Below are 16,141 nucleotides of genomic sequence, written 5' to 3'. Positions count from 1 at the left end.
TAGGTATGTTGTTATAGTTATCCCAGGTTTAAAAACAAAAGCCTTGGGGATTTTCTTTGACAGAGCAAACTGTGATTAGGATCCTGAAATAGCAAGTGCAGGTTTAGACTAACGTAATAGGCACGTTGTCTTCATCTTGGGCAGTGGACATTCTTTGGCCTATGAAGTAGGGAGATCACATCTGGCTACCACATTTTTTAAAAAGACTTAATCTAGAATCTAGACTGTAGATTAGATCCAAGATGTTAGACGATGTGGAAATTGTAATTAATATGTGAGTAATAGCTGAAACTTGTGTTTCTCTTGGAGAAGAAAAAGTGAGAGGATGTATGATGGCTATTGCCAGACCAAATACGTGAAGATAGATTTTTTTTCCTTCTGTCTAAGGGGTAGAAATAAGATGAAGGAGGATTAAAGCAAGGTCTTATTAACTGTGGGAAAGAGAATGTTAGGATGGACCTGAAATCTGGGAACCGGTTGGTGAGAACAAAGAAATTGGTTCAGGAAGTTGCAGTAAAAGTGATCAGTTAGAAATGAAAGACAGAAAACCGTAAAAACTCCTCCATCCTGTGTAGGCTGAACTGGCAGGCGTCTTTTCTCTGAACGGGAATCTCACCGCCGAAGAGCAAGGCAGAACTAGAGGCCCCTGGAGATTAAGGTACTAGGCTTGGGGCCCAAGCAGGGAGTGGTGCATCAGAAGCAATTAGGAACTCAGTTACTGGAACTGTAGGAAAGGATCAACCCATAGGAGAATTGACTTGAAACTGACCAGCTAGCCGAACTAGCATCAGGATTCGTTGCAGGGAAGGAGTGTATGTGCTGAAGGGGGTGTCAGAGGAATACTGGAGTAGTAACGAAGGCAGATTTTAAAGAGCTAGGTTTTGACTACACATAAGATTTTACTAGCAGCCTGACTGCCCAGTGGGAGAATGACCTTCCTCTGGAAATTGAACGTCACTAGAGATACCCAAGCAGAAGCTAGAGGGATGCCCTCACTTAGAGTACTAGAAGGAATTTCTGCTCTGACTTGGTGGATGTAATTCATGAGTTTCCTATTCCCAGAACTTGTGTTTCAGTCAGTTATAATGTATGCATTGTTGGATTTGCTTGTGTTTTCAAAGTTGGGGAAAAGATAATGTGTCTTTTATTATATTTTAGGTGGCTGAATATACTGTCCTAGAAGGAAAACTTCAAAAAACCCTAATTGACTTAGAGAAACGAGAGCAGCAGCTGATCATTGCAGAGTCAGAGGTAATTGTATGTCTTTATTTCCTGGAATCCATGCACGAGGTACATGCTATTATAAAATATATTTCATAAAAAGCGTTTCATGGAAATTGTCTTGTAGGCATGGTGGAGACAACTGCTGTTCATTAGAGGAAAGCATCTTTGACATGTCAGAATGTGAGGAATACATAGCAAAGTGTTTGTTATTTGAAATGGTTAATAGCCGGCCAGCCAGCTTTGGCTGACTGCTGCACTCTGCGGAAGTACACTTCTTCCCGGGATGTGGAGGGACTGGATAGTCACACTGCCCAGAGCAGAGAGAAAACGTAGCACAGGCTGAGGGGCCTAGAATTCGGATGTCATTCTCAGTAACAAGGGAATATCCCACCTGCTTGTCGATTAAAGGTTAGAGCCCAAGGATGGATAAAAACTTCTGTTAATACTATGCCTAGTTAGCATTTTTGTTAGGTCTTGATAAATTTTACCCTAAATATTTATTTCAGTTACTACATAAATCATTTCAAATTATTAGAATTTCTTCCACATTAAATTTGTATGCTCCTGTCCTAACCACATGTGTTTCTTAAAATTTTTCTCAGCATTTCACTCTGACCTGATCCTCCTACATTTTCTGGAATTTCTCAATTGATGTTTGGCCTTAAATGCATTTGTTTCCAATATGAAGGCTCTGTTACTTTTTATGTGATTAGGCAGAATAGAAGAAATTTCTAAAGAAGAAAAGGAACATGGGTATATTTGCTTAGGTAATACAGTGGGTTTTACTCAAAAAGGAATTTTAAGTGATTAGGGCCTTTTCAATTGAATTTATATAAGTCATATATGGAGTTTTGGATACACTTTGTATTTTAGAATTAAATGATGATGGATTAGCAATGTGGGTTGAAGCCCTGTGTGCTATCAGCACAGAGCCCACTTGGCGTTCTCTCTTTCCCTTTCTATCTGCCCCTCCCCTACTCACACACTCGTGCACTCTCAAGAGTAAATAAATACATTAAAAAAATTTTTTTAATGTATAATTTCAATTGTGCTTCAACATGAACTCAGACAATGGAAAAGGATATGAAAATAAAATTGTAAATATTGTAAACATTTGTGTAGAAGGATAATAGAATATTGAACAGCATACTGTAGCTGAGCCTTTAAGCCAGCCTCATAAAGACTCACTTGTTTTTAGGTTCAAAGAGAAAGGAAGGAACTGAAATCAGAACGTGACCGGAACCTGCAAGAACTTCAGGACTCCATCCGCAGGGCCAGAGAAGATTGTGTTCACCAAGTAGAACTAGAAAGGTTAAAGATCAAGCAGCTAGAAGAGGACAAACATCGCCTGCAGCAGCAGGTGGGATCAAATAGTTGTCATCACTTAGAGTTTATTTGTTTTGTAGGAAGAGTTCACTGAAAAGTTAGAGAAATTCACAGTGGTTTGAACTATTGATGATGTTGATTGCACCAAGATGCCGATATACTTTATGCTGGCTCTTGTTTTCCTAAAACAAAGCTAAAGACTACCTTGGAATAATTTTCCTTCCCTTGTCACTATTTGCACAAGATTGAACTATATTTCAGGTAACTCAACATCTTTCTTTCTGATAAATCGCCTTTTGGCCAACATCTTGTGCATGTGTCACTGGACCAAATTCAGTTAAGAACGCCGGTTCGTGAGTGCATCTGCGCTCCTCACCTTACTCTCACCTTTCGGCCCTTCCCACCCCACACCCCATCCCCTTGGCTCCAGCCCCTTGTCAGCGAAGCCACCAGTGGCTCATCACTTTGACTCCCCCTCTTCATCAGACAGCTCCAACACTGTTGGACTTCTGTTGTGTATTCTCTTCTTTCCCCTTCTTTAACCCCACTCTCCTGGTCTTCCTCTACTTTCTGGCCACCTCTCAGGCTCCTTTTCCTTTTCCTTTTCCTAACCCTCCAGTATTGGACTTCCTCCAGGCCCAGGACTTACTTTGTACTAAACAATCGTATTGCTGCCCATGGCTTCAGAGAGAGTCCCCTTTCTAAGTATGTCCCAGACTGACTGTCTCTTTGATCATTCTATCAGTGAAAGGTGATGAAGATAAGTGTCTATATTTCAAAATATAAAAGCAGTTCCCAGAGCTCAAACAATCTGTGTCACTTACGGACATTTAGCAAAAGAAAAAGCCTAGTGTGCCGCATAGCTTACTTCTGCACAACCTGATTTTAGGCACAGTAATTGTTTATGATAATGTCTCTGGGACACTTGGGTGGCTCAGTCGGTTAAGCATCCAACTTCAGCTCAAGTCATGATCTCATGGTTCATGGGTTCAAGCTCTGCCTCGGGCTCTGTGTTGCCAGCTCAGAGCCTTGAGCCTGCTTTGGATTCTTTGTCTTCCTCTCACTCTGTCCTCCCCCGCTCACACTATGTCTCTCTCTGTCTCAAAAATAATAATAATAAAATAAAAATTTATGGTAATGTTTCTGAATGGTAGAAACAATACCAAATTTTAAGTCTGTTAGCTTTCGTTTAAAACAGAAATAAATGAGAGAGAGAGATGCTTGAGAAAGGTTTTTTTTCCAAATTGAAAAGTCCAAGTTTGGATATTCAAAGAAGTAAACTTCAGCCATAGGAAGACTTTGCAGGTAATAGAGTACCTCATTACCTAAAGATGCTAGATAAACTAAACCCTAATTAGAATTGTTTGTGCTTACTGGCATGAAACAAGAATTGATTATTGATAATTTAAATTCCATTTTTGCCACCAGTTTTCTCAGCATTTCAAATTTAGTTAAGTCTTATGTCTTAGAAAGTAGATAAATGGGTTTATCTAATGATTGCTAGAGGGTTATGGAAGGCATCTGTAACAGTCCTTGTTTGCATTTGATTAAAAAAAAAAAAAAATCCCAGATTTGAAAAGAACATTCTTATATTCTGTTTGGTTTTTTGTTTTGTTTTGGTAGTTTTGAAAGTGTTCTAAGGGAAATTATATATAGAGTGTTGAGTCCAGGTAAGTCTCTGTTTTATTTAATTTTAAAAAGTATTGCCTGCTTTCATCAGAGCATTATTCTAGGGGATGAATAGATCTGAGAGCTGTTCATGTCTCTGTCGCTGACTAGATCCTGGGCACTGCCGAGCTGAGCTTCCGAAACCCTCAAATGTCTTATCCACAGAAATGAAGGGGTTGAGTTAAATCATCTTGAAATGACTTTAAGTTGTAATAGTGTTTGAATTATGAAACTTTCACAGTTTTAAATTATAAGAACCATAAATACCGTGCTAAAATTAAGCTTTTTATTTTTATCGTCATTAGCTGGTATATCTAATGTGCATAGTATTCTCGTACACGTGACATCTTAAGGGTATAGTATAAGTATTTTTATAAAGTGACTTTCATTTGCCATCTAAAATTGAGCAAAAATGTTCTCATGATCCTGGTTTTCTAACACATTTCCCACTCTTAAATAAAAGTTTTTGTATATTGTTAATTAGTTGACTCACTAAATTTTTAAGATTACTAGAAATCTTAATTTTCCTCATTATGCTTTATGGATTTTCTAAATTTTCTACTATAAACAAGCTTTACAATAAGAAAAAAAAATGACTGTTGAATTCTGTAGCATTGAACTTTGCATACTGGTCTTAAATGGTTTTAAATGGCTTTCATCCTTTTTTTTTTTTTTTTTTTTTTTTTTAATACAGCTTAATGATGCTGAAAATAAGTATAAGATTTTGGAAAAAGAGTTCCATCAGTTCAAGGATCAGCAAAGCAACAAACCAGAAATCCGCCTTCAGTCTGAAATAAATCTACTCACCTTGGAAAAGGTACCCGTGTCAGTTTATGGCAATTTAATTCTGATAATTTATAAAATCAGTAGGTGCTGTTTGAATATAAAATGTACTGACATTTCACTGTAGTATTCTGATATCAAATAACAACAGCATTTGAGACACATGACATTGTCAGTACTTGAATTTCTTGGCTACTATCAGTTACAGCATATACTAACTAGAGTTGTTGGTTGCACAAAACAGAAGTGACTAACTCTAGAAATAAAGGAATCCACAGAACTCTCAGGAAGGCTAAAGAACAACTTCCAAAATATGTACAAGAACAGGGGGAAGCACAGCATGGCCTATCCTGTCCCAAAACTGTCTCCTCTTGCTATTGTTGGTGCTTTCACTGCCACTGCCTTATCACCTGATTTCTGTATTCAACAGCCAGTCTTGCCATCGTGAATGCTGACTGCATATTACTTACTACCCTGTAGATTCAGTGCCCCAGGTAGGAGCATTCGTATCAATCACAAGACTACGCTCTCCTCTGAGCCCAGAGAAGGGATATCCATCCTATTTTGTTTCTTGTGGTTGGAGGCCAGGTCCTGCCTCTAGTTATATAGTGATCCTCTGCAAACGGGAAGAATGTTCTGCTTCTAGGCATTAAAAAATGTGTACTGTCCAAAATGTGTAATGTTAAGTTTGACAGTATGTGCTGTTGCATTTTATCGTTTAGTATTTTTTAGGTATTCTTAAAAAGATACAGCCTACCCAAAAAATGACACAGGTAATAAGAGAATAATTTTCAGAAGTTACAGGATTTCATGGTGTCAGCCATGGCCTGTCATTGTCCACTGAACATTCTATTGAAGGCTTCCTTGCCTCTTTTCCGCTGCAGATGTAGCCACTAGGGGGCACTATCAGAAGATTGGTAGGGGGTGTCAGGAAGTTGCCAGGGTAGTTCGTTCTTCTCTTTGTCTGTGTGCTTCCCTTCTCTCTTAGTAGGTGCACCTTTTTATGGTTTCCTCTCTGGCTAGACACCTTCTCTCCAGCTTGCCTTGGGCTGTCCCTACTGCATGAACAATCCGTGTTTCTGCGTTCCTCGTAGGAAGAACTGTTACCCATGGTACTTGCTGGGTAACTATGGTTACTGGGTAACATATGGTACTATCCATGCAACTATGGTTGCTGGGTAACATATGGTACTATCCATGGCCCCGGAGACGTAGGGCCTGGCTGCTCCTGCTTATCACTGGTTGCCTCATCCTATCCTCTCTAGCATTTGTGCTTTCCTGTTACCTGTATAACCAGTTTCCTGGCAGAATGCTAAATGACAGAACTGGTTTTTCATTATCCAGCGAAGATGCATGCTCCTGGGCGCTGTGCTGAATGATTTAAAAACGTTCAAGAGAGAGTCAAATAAATGAGTCCTACAAAGAGGCAGGGAACTTACCCACATAATTAAAGTGAAAGGCAGGTAATAGCTTACCATACTATCTAACTCTCTCTTACTAAATGCCGTGAACTCAAAGCGGAGACAAAGCTACTTCTGAAATCAACACATGAGGTAAACTAAGAAGGGAGACTAGATATAGAATCTAAAGAGCACATTAATAAGTGAATGTGTGTGGGAGAGTATTCCAAGAAGTATTCAAGAGAACTAGAGGGGTTAGAAAGCCTATTGCATATTTGGGTAATAGCTTGACTAGAACTTGGGAGTTTTAACTATTGTGGTAGTTGTTGGAAAATAACAGGGCTGATAAGAGAATGCTAGAAATTAAGATAATTTGTGGCCATATGTGGGGAAGACCTTAGATGCTAAGTTAAAGAATTTGTATTTCATCTGGTAAGAAAAGTCAGAGATTACTCTCAAGTGTATTACATTGGCTTAATGGATGTTAATAGGAGTGAAGAATTTTCAGGAAGAACCTTTTGAGGAGGTTGAAAGTTGTAGAGAATTACGGTTCTAGGCAGGTTCCATTTGAGACTCTAGCAGAAAAAGTTGAAGCGGAGCAGTTCACTGAGGGGTTGAAAATGGGTAAGTATGGGACGCCTGGCTGCTTCAGTCGGTTAAGTGTCTGACTCTTGATTTCACCTCAGGTCATGATCCCACAGTTCATTAGTTTGAGCCCTGCGTCAGGCTCTGTGCTGACAGCTCGGAGCTTCTTGGGATTCTCTCCCGGACTCTCTCTTTCCCTCTCTCTCTCAAAATTAAATAAACCGTTTTTTAACAAATAGGCAAGTATAGTAGGAAGAGAGAAAAGGGGGTAGAGATAAAGATTTGGAATCACTGGAATAAACTAACTGCCTTGGATTTAGATGAAATGGTCTAAGGTGTCTTTAGGAAGGACACCCAGACAAGTTGGTGGGAACTACGGCCTCAGGTACAAAAAGCAAGAGTCAGAGAAGGAGGCTAAAAAGATCCAGAGACCTAGTAAAGACAGTCTAGTGCAGTGCTAAGAGGACGGATTTGGAGAATAAGGAAATAGAAGTCATCTCTTATGACAGCTAAGTCAAGAATGTTTGAAGAAGGGCCTTATGTTTTGCAGGTAAGAGATTTTGAAGAAGCAAAACTGCAGAGGGTTATCAAAGTTTGGCATTGAAAAAAAACCAGGAAAATATGTAACCTGGGGGCTTCACGTTATTAAAACCTTATATGGTAGGTGGAAAATCTACGAACATATACATATACAGAGATATTTTTTGAGTGAGCCAGAGAGGGGCAGAGGGAGCAGGCCCAAGGCCGAGCCCCACGTGGGGCTTGATCCCACCACCCTGGGATCACGACCTCTAGTCAAAGAGTTGGACTCTCACCTAACTGAGCCTCCCAGGTGCCCCTGAATATTTTTAGATTGAGGATAAGCAATTAATAGCAAGAAGAAATTGAGCTTTGAGAGAGGAGGGGATGAATGGACCAAAGAAGAGTCAGTCTTAGGAAGTAGAAACGCTATTTAAGAGGCAGAAAGGGTGAATAATACGTAGAAAAGCTGGCGACAAGAAAGGGTGTGGTAAAATAAGTTTTTTGGGGGTTGACGCAGGTATTAACCAGTTTGTTCTGCTTCTGAACTCACTGACTTGCTGCAGCCTGTCCATTGCCACGCTATCTCTGGTTCCTCTTCTTACCCCCACGTGCACTTAACTGCCAAGCCTTGTTGATTCTGCTTCTTACATACTTGGAAAATCTTTTCGTTTCTCCATTTCATTCTTGGGCCTTTTGAATTTCTCTATCAGTGAACTTGAATCCAGTTGGACATTTTTAACCCCTCTTAAAAAAAAAAGGTGGGGGAGGGGTACCTGGGTGGCTCAGTTGGCTGAGCATCCGACTTCGGCTCAGGTCATGATCTCACAGTTCGTGAGTTCGAGCCCCGCGTCAGGCTCTGTGCTGACAGCTCGGAGCCTGGAGCCTGCTTCCGATTCTGTGTCTCCCTCTCTCTCTGCCCCTCCCCTGCTCATGCTCTGTCTCTCTCTCTCTCTGTCAAAAATAAATAAAATTAAAAAAAAAAAAAAGTTTATTTTACCTATTTGGAGAGAGAGAGGCTCTCCCAAGCAGTCTCTGCAGTGTCATCACCAAGCCCAACGTGGGGCTCAAACCCACGAACCTCGAGACTGTGACCTGAGCCGAAGTCAAGAGTCGGTCGCCCAACTGGCTGAGCCACCCAGGTGCCCCATAACCCCTCTTTTGATTAAAAACAAGTATTCAACTATTTCCCTGTTTACAACTGTGAATTCTGTGGTACCTACCAAAGATAGCTGAAGTGCACAGACACTAAGTGTCAAAGAGTATTTTTATTTTACCTTCAGAGACCACATATCTCACAATTAGAACCTTATCTTTTGTGAATAGAAAGTTGGTAACTAGCTACCATAGAAATACATTTTATGTGATTTCTTTAAATCCCGTTTTCCAACTATACTTCTACCAAAAGGATAAAAATCCCTCAACGTATCAAAAATGTAAACAGTGCCATGAACTTGTGAAGGGCAAGGGGAAAAGAAATGAATAATTAAACTGCCTCTGTTTGAGACCCAAGGAACTCATCCAGCATGTTTAAGTGTTGAGTAAAACACGGCTTCTCAGCTCCGGTGAAAATTCTTGGTAAATTTTGTTTGGAGCCAGAAGAGGGCAGAATCTTATTTCTTATTGCTAAGTAATAACAAAGATATAAACGCACAAAAAGAAAGACATAAGTGAAAAAGTATCTTATTCATTGTATAACTTCTGGTTATGTGAAATAGAGCACATTTGCTGATTACCTATTCTCTTCAGTTTAACCGAAATACTTCAATTTTCACTGAAATGGTGTAAAATAAGATACAGTTTTACCAGATGTAATTCTTCATTCCTTTTATTAAAAAGTCAAGAATAGTTTAAGATTTGCTTTTAACTAGGAGTGTCTCTTAGATGGCTTAAAAATAATTAGGTTTTTAAATAAATGAAATATGGGAAACATTAATATAGCAGGGCAGACTGAAGTTGAAGATAAATGCCAAAATTTATGTATTTATGATTATTTGGTAGCTACCATGCGTCCACCCCTGTCTTAAGGCAAAGGCAAAGATGAGAGAAAAAAGAGGAGGAAAAGTACATGATCCTTCCGGGACCTCGCTTTTAAAGAGGTTGTAATAAAATTGGAGAGATGCCTCAAGGAGCCTGAAGTGACTGTGTGTGATCAAATACCAGGGAATATGCTAGAAACTCTTTGCAGTTGAGAAAATAGTTTTAAGTAAGCAGAGAAGAAAGTGACAGGCGTAGGAAGTTAATTGGGTGATGAGGGGTGAACCAGGACACCAACCTACGGGCTGGAGTAGAGGGTTTTTTGTTGAGGAACACCAAGGAAATAGGTGCGGCAAGTAGGACAGAAGTTCGATTCTGGAACACCTTAAAACAGGCAGAGGAGTGTAGGTTCAAGCCTTCAGGCAAGTAGCAGCAGCGGCATCTTTGAGAGTAAATTGACCTGACAGTGGTTTGCGGGATTTGGAGACAGAAAAGTGTGGAGGCTGAGGAGACTGGAGAAGATACAAACGTGGGCTAAGGAAAGGGCAGGAGCAACATAAAAGAATAAAACTGCCAAGTTCTCCGAGGGAGAAGTCTCTGTAGTTCCTTGTGACAGTGGGGAAGAGGGCATCAGAGACAAAGACCGTGCCATCCACTGAGCAGAGAATGAGACTTGTGGGCCTAGAAACAGGGAGACAGAGAACGAGTGAACACGGGTTTGTGCTTTCTGCCTGCACTGGCCTCTGAATGGACTCTGGGTCCTGAGGTGAGTTTTCACATGAGAAATCTGTAACTTGGTTCATGAGGTAAGTGAAAAGCTTGCCCAAGCCTTAGATCTACTCAAGAGGAGAGGTTTCAACTCAAGGTCGTTGAATGCCCTGGAGTTCTCTCAAATCTTTAGTTGTGTGCATGTTTCTGGGAACTGGGTCCCCTATGTTTCCTTAGAATCACAGAGGCACCTGTATTCTTAAAAAAAAAAAAAGAGAAGAAAGGTTAGGAATCACTGATTAGGTCATAGGAATGCATTAGAAAAGTGGGGTTTGAATCTGAAATTTGCAAACTACGTTTTTTTTTTTTTTTAATTTAACTGTGAATATGCAAATATGATTTTGATAATCCTGGCAAAACTGATAAAACCTATCCAGCCTTTTCTATTGAGTCAGTCCATGGGATATACTTGATCCCTCTGGGGTTATCCCTTCCTAACCCTCATCCTTGGGCCAGTCTAGGCTACCAGACCTTCTCCAAGACCCAGGGACATGATCACTTTTATAATTAAATACTACCCTTTTATCCCAGCAATATAAAACGATTTTTGCTATTCCTCTGACTTATGCCCTACTGTTAAATTACCAAGTAATATGTATAAATCTTTGGGGCACAAGTAGAAGAGGTCACCTTTGATAATCTCAGAGTATTTATTCAACTTAAGACATGTAAGTCTAGTTGTGAAATGTCAACACCTTTAAATTCAAGCACCAGGGATTTATAAAGCAGAAAAGACCGTGACTCCATGAGTTCATATATTACTGCAGAGAATATTCTGGTCTTTTGTGAAGGGAATTTGGCAATCTGCTTTTCCTTTCCTTTTATTTTCATACACGTTTTCTGAAGTTTGAAGTTTGGGACTGTGCCTTTGGTTTGATGTTCCTGCAAAACATGAAGAGTTGTGTGTATGGGAAAAACTAGACTTGATATAAAAAACTTAGACCAGTTTAGAGTCACAGTATTGTGCTGTAATTCAGGCAGATTATTACATTATCACTTAAATAGTAAAACTGTCTGTTGGCTTCATGAATTTGTTTGGTACTTGGTTTGAAACACTGAGAACGTACATTCCAGAACATCGCCAAGTTGGCTTCGGTTCATGCACAACAGATTGCCTGCTGCAAGTATAAATAACCATTTTTTTAATGGAATCACTTTCATGTTTTTCTTTATATGTTTGAGGAAAAATAGAAAATCAAAGTTAGTGTTATGAGGAGCATTATTTTTCCTACTCTCAGGTTTATTTTAACATTCTTAAAATATTTTCCCCTTTGTCCTCTTTCTCAGTAAACTGCTTTCTGATAAAAGATCTCCCTGCTCTCAGCACTCTCCGAGTTTTGCGGCAATAGAGTTCTAAGAGTATCTCTACTAGCTCTCGGGGTTGTAAGACCAAGTTCCATCTCATGATAGGCCCCCAGAAGGAAGAACTAGGTTTCTGAGATGTCGAGTGCCAGCTAAATTGGAATGCTAACAGTAAGGACTGCTTTTTGTAAAAAATGAATGTTTTGCACTCTATACACGTTTTAATACATTTATAGTAACTGTCTGGAGGTTAAGACTGATTCCGTTCCTTTCAGTATAGGCTGTTAGGCAGTAAAAATACGACTATATTTTAAACAAGAAAATGTTCATGTGCCATAATATTTATAGTAAATTATATAACAGTTTTAGATGATGTCGTATGTTACACTGTATAAACTCTTTTCTTAAGCCAGACTCTTTGTATATATTATCTTTCAGTGATTGTACACAGTGGTATAGTGTTTCACTTGATACGATTTTAATCACTGTTAGGTTGAACTTGAAAGGAAGTTGGAATCTGCAACTAAGTCTAAACTACATTACAAGCAGCAGTGGGGACGAGCTTTGAAAGAACTTGCCAGACTTAAACAGGTATGTAGTTTATAGCTGATGATGGATTCTTCTTTTTATGTCTTTTTCTCCTTGATTCTTTAAAAGTATGCGTATTTGGCAATAGCTATTACGTTCATATGTGGACATTTGGATCTGCAGGGCTATTTTTGAGATTATTAAAAGATTGTTTTCTTAATAAAAAAATTAACTCTTAGGTCCTTTTTTTTTCTTTTTTTTCAAATTGGCAACTGTTGTCCTCCCCAGAAGAAATTAGGAATGATTTCTTTCACTTTCACTTATAAAACGGCCATTTTTTTTGTCTTAATTTCTTTCCATTGAAAGTAACTTTCAGAAAAGAAATTTCAGAATAACTGAAAAAATTTAACATGTCCTCCAGCTGAACAGCTGATTTCAAATGTTAGTCCTAGAAGACCTAGTCATTTACTCAGTTAAGAAAAGGAATCACAGACAATTTTTGCACAATTTTACAAGAATTTAAAAGTGATAGTGGTTTCCTGAATTCTTCTTAGACTTCTTTTTTCTTCTTCTTCCTACTACTAAATAACAAATGCCATAAGCCTCAGGAGAAATTAATCTTATTTTGGAGTGAAGTTTGCTCAAATGATTAAGATCAATTAAATGTGAGCAAGGTTTTTCTTTAGAATCGAATCTACTTGACCTAACCCTTCAAACTTTTGCCTTTCTTTAATGATCAGTTTATTCAGAGTGAAATTTGGCACATAGGGTCTTTCATAATTGTATTTTTTTTCTCTGTCTCCATGACCGGCAAATGCTATTAAACATCTCTGTGGTATTGTACTAAACACCTACTGCTCTCAAAGAGAGGTATGTACAAGACCTCAGGAGAATAAACAATACAGTTTGCCTTAATGTAGCTCGTCGAAGAGTTGAGATTGTAAGCATAACAGAATATTACACGAAGTGAAAGTATTTTATAAATGTTCACAGGATCAAGGACAGATGCGTGCACTGAGGGCCTCCTGTATTCACAGTACTGCGATAGATTTATTGGTGTATGTAAAACTTAAGTCTTTCCCTCAGAGAGCTTGCAATTTATTAAGAGGGAAGAAAATTATAAATGTAACATTTATATTTAAGAGTGAGAGCTGTGACAAGAACCATCCTGAGGAGGCAGGACGGGAAAGTACATCTATTTAATAGCACTTAAGTAGGATGCTGTGGAAGAGGAGTATTTGAGATAGACCTCTGGTGAGCTGGTTGTGATTTAAGAAAGCAGAGAGGGAAATGCTATAAATGTAACCAACAAAATGAGTATAGCAAACATGCAGGAAGGTGGAAAGCAGAGACTCTACTTGGACAAGAGAGGAGGGTCAATTTTAGAGGTAATTTCAGGTAACCAGGACTGGAACTTAAGTGGGAACGTGACACACAGATTCCTGGGGAAAAAAACCCCAAAACATGGTTTTGGTAGATTGGTATAGCCCCGTTTTTACCTGATTGTAATGCAAAGTAGAAAGTTGAAGATGATGCCAGAGGCTCAAGCCTCAGTGTCTGCAAAGCGAGTTTTCCAGTATGGAAATAACGGTAGTAATACAAGGAGGAGAAAGGACTTGTGAATGTGGACATCTTGACTTTTGCCAAAAGAAATTCAGCAAGCATTCAGAAATATGCAGCTGGTATTGGGAGGATGATTGGGCTCCTTGCAGATGTGAGAATTTAAGCTGTGGTAGATAAAACTGAGCATTCTTAGGTTTGCAGAGGAGGCCTGAGAGCTGATGATGGAACCAACGGGCAGAGAGCAAGAGGGCGGTCATGATTTCAGGCCCCTCACACCTTGTCATTTCATCCTAACCAAGATCGCAGTAGAGTTGGTAACTGAATTTCGATTTTCTAGATGAAAGAAACGGAGACTTAGGGAAGTTAAGGAAGGTGCACCAGATCGCACAGGTCACGAGTGAGAGAGCAAGGATTAGAGCCACTGGACTGGGGTCCCGGCTGTTTCCCCTTTATGCTGGTATCAGGTTATTCCGTGGAAGCCAAATAAAGAAAGAATTTCGAGGAGAAGAAAGTGAGCCCTGGAAGGTTTTAGGGATTTCTGACACAGTATCCAGGCACAAGTCATGGTTTGGCACATCCCAGCAAGGAAAATGGCATCAGTGACTGTTAGACCAGCTCTCATAATGAGAACTGAAGTGACCTCGAGCGAGAAGAAGCTCCAGTCAGGATGCCAAAGTACGGAGAGGAGATGGGGAAGAAGTAGAAAATGGTGCCTGCCATTAAAGAAGTTACACAGTGAAGGCTCAGAGACTAAGGGAATGAATCATGGGGCATTACCAGAACCAGTAATGAAAAGGTGGAAAAGTGTGAGCGTTGAGGAGGGCATTTCCTTTGGAGAGAGGAGTAATCGTTAATGACTGAAATGTCTCCTTCCTGTCACGTGCATCCCCGTACCCTTTTGTTACCTTCTGAATCTTCCCATTTCATCCATTCTTTTACATTTACCCCCTTGCCTAAAAAGCATGGGCAGATAATTTTGCTGTTTGTTCCTAGTAGGAGAGGCTATCACGAAAGTCAGATGCTTCCCCATGAGTTACTTTATGTATTAAGAAAACGGCGTTAAATTTAGAATTCAACTCTAAACTATTTCTTCAAGAAAAGAGCCTCCTTCTTTGAGTGCAGTAATCTTCCTCGAGACTAATTCTGTTCCTTATCCCACTAACTTTCTGCTTTGGAAACAACACTGTAAACAACCTTTAGGTCACTAGGAATCACTGATGTTCCACAGACGACATTGGAGGTTTGGTACTTGAAGAGCAAATATAAGCCTTTGCCATGACCATCCCAAATTGTGCTCTGCCACTAACTGTTCTTATAGGGTTAAAATTAATAGCTTCATCAAATAGGCACAATTCATATGTGTGAAAGTACCATATTTTTCTAGAACTTTTTATTAAAAACACATTTATTGTGTTTGAATATAAAATTGGAATCCTCTATCTGCTTTTGTTCAGAGGATTGTTTGTGCAACTTCTTGTTTAAATTGGATTAGTACCATGTTAATTTTACATTGCCTCTGGTGAATAGCCACGGGGCTATAATCTCTGCCAGTAATTTGTCACAGCAAAATCCTCTGGAGGGCCATACAAAACATTTGTGTAGTACGGATTAGATGGGGAAAGCCATATCTTAGATTGTTAATAAATGTTAATGACAAAACCCAGCTGGTAAAGCTTGGAAATAAGATCTAATGCTGGGTGCCTATTGCCAAAAGAATGTTTAAACAGATTTCCATTACTCAAAGGTGACCCAGTACAGTCAATTTGTGAATTAAAAAAAAAAACAAAAAACAAACATACTCTTCTAATGATTTAGGGGAAAAAAAAAATCGTCTAATTCCCAACCTTAAAAGTCTGTGTTTCCAAGCTGTAAATTTGTTGTTGTTGTTCTTTGCTAACTTGGGGAGGTAACAGCTGTAAAAAAAAAAAACAAAAAAAAAAAACCAAACAAATAAACATAAATGGGTCCTAAGTTAGAAAACAAGGAATGATACCCAGACATTCTGGATTTGATATCTTTGGTACAATGTGTAGCACAGATCTGAAAGAATTCTGATGGTGAGACATCTAAGGGGAAATTTAGTTGTTTCCGCCCCACCCCCAGTCTCCATGAAGATACACTACAGAAATATTTTTAAACCAAAGGTTTCATTGTTTGACAAATACTCAAGATTGTCACTTTAATTTTTTTTTTCTAAAAAAATGTTTGTTTAAAAATATTTCTCATCACCTTAGAAAACAATTGTGTAGGTTGAATAAAAGCTACTCCTTTTGGAAAATAAATCATTAAGAGGTATGAATTTGTTCGTGTAGAAAATTTAACGTTTTCATTATATGAGATAAATTGAAACTAGGTCCGCTTGTTCCCAAGACAGGAAACAGAACTAAGATTTTGGGTAGGATGTGGGTCCCTTACCATATTTGTGCACAGTAGATCTGTTTAAAACTAAGCTCTGATATATTTAGTTAAAACAACACAGGCTTCGTTGGCTGACATCA

General features: G+C 39.0%; 1 protein-coding gene across 4 annotated transcripts in view; it reads left to right on the top strand.

The window, feature by feature from the left end:
* Positions 1-16,141, top strand: part of CEP120 (centrosomal protein 120) — a 79,735-nt gene that overhangs the window by 41,873 nt on the left and 21,721 nt on the right. For all 4 annotated transcript variants that reach the window (XM_049649102.1, XM_049649099.1, XM_049649100.1 and 1 more), the window contains exons 16-19: positions 1,159-1,251; positions 2,423-2,584; positions 4,913-5,035; positions 12,045-12,143. In XM_049649102.1, coding sequence (XP_049505059.1) covers positions 1,159-1,251; positions 2,423-2,584; positions 4,913-5,035; positions 12,045-12,143 — 477 coding nt within the window. The remainder of the gene's footprint in view (positions 1-1,158; positions 1,252-2,422; positions 2,585-4,912; positions 5,036-12,044; positions 12,144-16,141) is intronic.

The sequence above is a fragment of the Panthera uncia genome (genome assembly GCF_023721935.1).
Source record: "Panthera uncia isolate 11264 chromosome A1 unlocalized genomic scaffold, Puncia_PCG_1.0 HiC_scaffold_17, whole genome shotgun sequence".
NCBI lineage: Eukaryota > Metazoa > Chordata > Mammalia > Carnivora > Felidae > Panthera > Panthera uncia.
This window is presented reverse-complemented; position numbering and strand designations above follow the sequence as displayed.